The 5,129-nt window shown below is 41.0% G+C and overlaps 1 protein-coding gene across 1 annotated transcript; it reads left to right on the forward strand.

Moving 5' to 3' along the window:
• The first annotated feature begins 1,837 nt into the window (after nt 1–1,837).
• On the forward strand, nt 1,838–2,976 carry LOC131219538 (HMG-Y-related protein A-like). The gene is made up of 2 exons (XM_058214735.1): nt 1,838–2,094; nt 2,168–2,976. Exons 1-2 carry the CDS (start codon nt 2,038–2,040, stop codon nt 2,699–2,701), a joined length of 591 nt encoding a protein of 196 aa, XP_058070718.1. The 5' UTR covers nt 1,838–2,037; the 3' UTR covers nt 2,702–2,976.
• The last annotated feature ends 2,153 nt before the right edge of the window (nt 2,977–5,129 follow it).

The raw sequence follows: 5,129 nt of genomic DNA on the forward strand, positions 1-5,129 counted from the left end.
TACTCTTCACATCATTTCTGAGCTCTTGGTTCTTCTAGTGCTCATTCAAGTCCTCTATTGCGATGGCACGTTCCAATGCTTCAGCATAAGTCTTCACGAGAAACAGTGCTAATCAGCTACAGGTGGAGGGTCTGAGTCCATCAATAAACTTTTGCGCTTTGCAGAGTTCATCAGGTATCAAAAATGTCATGAAATGTGACAAGTCAATGACCTTTGTGTCGTATTGTCATACCGTTATGCCACATTGCTCTAGCTTTGTGAATTCTACTGCTTTCTGATTGCATACATATGCGAAAAAATATTTGTCATCAAACTTAGCACAAAATTGTGTCCATGTCCAAGTTTAATCTCGTGGTTCTCCCTGACGGTTAATTCACACCAATAGTCAGCTTCTCCATCAAGCTTGTATATAGTTAATTCAACCTTTTGGTGTTCATAGCATTTCATTGTCGTAAATATTTTCTCTATATGACTCTTCTATCCTTCAGCTTTGCTTGAGTCAGGCCCACCCTCGAATGTAGGCGGCCTTTGTTTCTTAAACTTCTCAAGCAACGATTGCATTCCTTCATGGGATATGTACACAGATCGGGCTTCATTCTGGGTATTGGCCCTAAGCATTTGAGTGCCCATGAGGGCCGTGAATCCTTCCATCGCATTGAGGATCTTTCAAACTCCATCAAAGGCACCATCAAACTCTATCAAAGGCGCCATTGAACATATTGCGCGGAGTTTTGCAAAGTTGCGTATCTGCGAAATTTGTTTTCGATTTCGATTGTGATTCTTCCTAAGGCTATATATAAAGGTGTAATCAGGATTAGAGGTATATTAGAGCTTTTCCACTTCGTTCCTAGGGTTTCGAGGGTGTAGCTTGGGGTGATTCGAAGCTTATTCGAATAAGGTATTCTCTAAACTCTTGTAATTTCTACTTTCATGGTGATTATTTGTCACTTTGCGATGAGGTTTTTTTCTGAAAGGATTTTTCCACATTAAAATCGGTGTATTTGCATTGTGCTTGATTGGTGTGATTGGATTACTTCACTTGATTCATCTCGGTGTACTTCTATGGTCCACAACAATTTAGTGGTTAGTAGAGTTGTATATGAGTCGAACTGAGTCGAGCTTGGCAGCAACTCAACTCGACTCAGCCACTAGCTGACCCCAGCTCCAACTCGGCTCGGTCCGATACACGAGCTTGACCGGCCAGCTCAACCCGGTTCGGTCAGCAACTTGGGCTAGTTCAAGCCAAGATCGACCCTATGCGGCATTTTCTCAAACACGTGGAGTGCACCTTCAATTTCTCACAATATGTAAAACAACAGCAGCAGTTTATAGGTATTTCATCAAACACTCAGTAGGCAACATCATAATTAAGATACAGGGGCATTTGTTTTATATCCATACCTTCCTCACCACCAGCCGACACTACGTTAAGTCATTTCATCAAACACTTGGTGAGCAACATCAATATTAAAATAACCGAATCACTGAATTGGTTCGATCCGAGTTCGATTTGAGTTGGGGTTCAATCCGAGTCGACTCGAGCTTGGACTAGCTCGAACTTGGCTCGAAATTTTTTCAAACTCCAAAAATCAGCTTGACTCAACTTGAACTCAGTTTCGAATTGAGAGACGAGTCGAGCGAGTTAACCAAGCTAAGTTCATGTACAGCTCAGGTGGTTTAGACACATATCACAAAGTCGCATTTATTAGTCAAGCTCGGATGAGATGGACCCTGGCCCAACCCCTTGAAGCCCTTCCAGAACCCTTTAGGGTTGCAATGGCTCAAGTTGGCCCACCCATCAATTGGTCTATTATGTGGCGGGTCTGGGCCCAGGCTAAATAGGTTGCTACTCAGACTAGAATCCAACCCTGCCTTACCCCCACACCCACACCCACCACATGGGGTACATGTTAATGGAAGGAGACCTGCTAGCCGGTGGCTTTTCTTTTCTTTCTTTCCCGTATTTTGTTTTATTTTCTCCGAGGCAGAGCTCGCTCCTCCCCCCACTCTTTCTCTCTCTCTCTCTCTCTCTCTCTGATGGCAGGTTCTTTGGTTCATCTCAGTCGCACGCCAGATCATCCACCTTATGCAGAGGTAAAATCTCTCTCTCTCTCTCTCTCTCTCTCTCTCTCTCTCTCTCTCTCATTTTCTCCTCCTATAATTTCAGATGATCTCGGATGCGATCATGTCCCTGGGGGAAGAATGCGGATCTAGTGAGTCGTCCATCTCAACATACATCAAATCGAACCACCAAGATCTGCCCGTGGCCCACTCCAACCTCCTCTCCTACCATCTCTCCAAACTCATCCGGCTCGGTGAAATCGACCAATCCACCCCCAATTCCTACTCAGTTTCTACTGACCCAACCCCTAAAAATCCTAACCCTAATCCCTCCCCCCCACCTCGCCGTGGTCGCTCTCATTCCAAAAACCCTAACCCTAATCCTTCCCCCCCACCCCCACCTCGCCGTGGTCGCCCTCCCAAGACGGAGACGCTCAAAAACAGAGGCAGCGAGCGCAGGAGAAGCGGGAAACCACCCGAGCGGAAGCCCGATCGGGACGAGAAGGCGGGTTTGTTGCCGGGCGCAGCTGCGATCGATGTTGGGGATGTCCCGCTGCCACTGCCACGACGTCGTGGACGGCCTCCGAAGCGTAAAAATGCTTGCGCGGTGGGCCCCAGTGGAGTGGGGTCGGAAGGGTAAGAGGGTTGAAGACGAGCTCGACGGTGGTTAAAATGTCCAAGGTAGGAGGGAGAGAGGCCGTGAATTTGAATGGTTTTAAATTCAAATTTGAGGGGGTTTAAGGGGATTTGATTTCAAATTTGAGGGTTTCAACGGTTTCAAATCCCTCCAAGCTAAAAGCTAGGGTTGTATGTGTAATATGTGTGTCACTAGATTATTAATCTATCGGGCACATGGCCCACTGATGATATTTCAAAATAATTAGATTATCAATTGCATCACTATAATTACTTTAATGCAATGATTTGTGTCATCCAAACATTGTCCATGTAAATCAACCAATAAAAATCGTTGGTTAGTCACTTGGATGTGATCTTTTGCCTTTGGCTCATCTAAATCTTGAAATTTTATCATTTTGGGGCAAAGTATATATGTCAACAGCCTTGTTATAAGCATGATGTCAAACATTATATATGTGCACCAATTAGAGATATTGAAGTTGATTTGGTAATTAAATTCAATCACTTGTAAATTTACCATAACTACCTTTTGGACTATAGGAGATTCTGAATCCAGAATGTGAATTACGACAAGAGGATTTCAAATACAGGGGCTCTGAATCTAGGGAGTTCCAAATCCATGCTCCGAAACTGGCTTTTTAGAGGAATATTTTCCCATCTTTATTAAGTGACGGTTTGGAAACGTGGAATCAATAGATTTTTTTATATGAAAAATGTGATGATTATCGATTGCTAAGTTCATTGCTTACTAAAAATTTGATTTTAAGTAGGTTTTATTTAATTGTAACAGGAGTCCTCAAATTAATTAGACTACAAGAAACAAGAAATCACCTTTAAAAATAGAAAATAAAAATAACGACGGAGAATTACGTTGTTTCTTGTGTAAGAAATCTCTATGGAAAGTGTATTGATTATTTTTGGAAAATCCACGTATCAAACCAACCGTCTTGTCAGTGGATTAATTTTCACAATGACCTTGTGTATCCAATCATGACCTAAGTGTTTTAATTACTGGCAATGAGTTGGTAGAAGGATCACACATGTGACGTGATCATATGTGAGGTTATCTTTATTGGGTTAGACTTTATGCACTGGGGCATGTGTACATTAGTGCATGTGTATGTGTACGTTAGTCTTTTGAGTTTTTGGTAGTGGTTTTTAACTATTGGGGATATTTTTGTAATTTCACATTTTATTTTATTTTTTAATGTCCTGGTGTGATAAACAAAAGCGGCTAGGGCTGTACACCAGGACCACACCATTTTTAAGTGAAAGCTTTAATATAATAAAACAAGTAGTGGGATTTGTGGGGATGTTTTTCTCCAAAACCAACATGGCATCAGAGCTATGTTGATCCATTATTCTTCTTGATCTCTCACTTCTTCATCTTACTTATTATTATTATTATTATTATTTTCATTCTCTCTGGTGGGAAACCCTAACGTGTTTGGGTTTGACCCAACCTAATCTCTTTCGGTTGTTGTATCCCCACGTGATGGGTGGTGAAATGATATTTAATGAAGGTGTGTAAGGCCTACTTTTGCATTCTACCCATGTGAGCCATCTTTCATCCAGTATGCAATCTACCGCCTATCCAATTTTTCAGATCATTTTAGGGTACAAACCCAAAGAAAAATGCAGATTTAAAGCTAAAGTGGACCACACCATTGAAGATAGTAGGAATTGATGCTACTGTTGAAAACTTCGTGAGGTCACAAAGGGCTCTGGTCAAGCTGATATTTGTATTTTAACTTCATCGGGTTATATGGAAAATAAGCCTCACGGATGGCCCTAGGAAAGTTTCAACCAGAGTTTGTTCAATCCCATTGCTTTATGTTGAGTGAGCTTTCGATGTACTTCATTTTTAGGCTAATGTTTTAGAATTATCTAGAAAAATTGATGGATGGTGTAGATCTAACACAAAAATCATAGTGAGAGCTAAAAAAGTTTTATATGTTAAAAGTTGTGTTGTGTGGTTAGCAATCTATTTGGGAGAGAGCAATTTGGCGTATCTTTGTAACGTCGTGAATTTTTGCTATTTTAAATTTTTTTAAAATTCTTAAAACTTTTTCTGACCAACCTATCATTGACCAATCGAGACAACCATAATCAAATAAAGACCTACCTAAAGCCCAGATAACTATGGGTTAGATCTTAATTAATAAACCAAATCAACACAGTTACTCATTTAGCCTAAGAACTAACGGTCTAGAGTGATCATGACTGAATCATCATTTTCGCTAATTTCAAATAGGTCACACTATGAATTTAATTAACGCAGACCCTAACAACTGCGCACAAGAAATCTTTTTATCCAATTCATTCAAAAAATGTCATGATTATCTGAATAAGCTCTAAATCGCTCATTAGTGGACTACTAAATCCGAGGCTATAAAAAGACGTTCGTCTTAGTGGGTTTGACGTCTATC

Source organism: Magnolia sinica, chromosome 11 (genome assembly GCF_029962835.1).
Source record: "Magnolia sinica isolate HGM2019 chromosome 11, MsV1, whole genome shotgun sequence".
NCBI classification, from domain to species: domain Eukaryota; kingdom Viridiplantae; phylum Streptophyta; class Magnoliopsida; order Magnoliales; family Magnoliaceae; genus Magnolia; species Magnolia sinica.

Excerpts from the sequence above, each read along its gene's own strand:
- LOC131219538 (XM_058214735.1), top strand. The coding sequence starts at position 2,038 with ATGGCAGGTTCTTTGGTTCATCTCAGTCGCACGCCAGATCATCCACCT. Across the intron at positions 2,095-2,167 it reads ATCATCCACCTTATGCAGAG|ATGATCTCGGATGCGATCAT; the intron begins GTAAAATCTCTC and ends CTATAATTTCAG.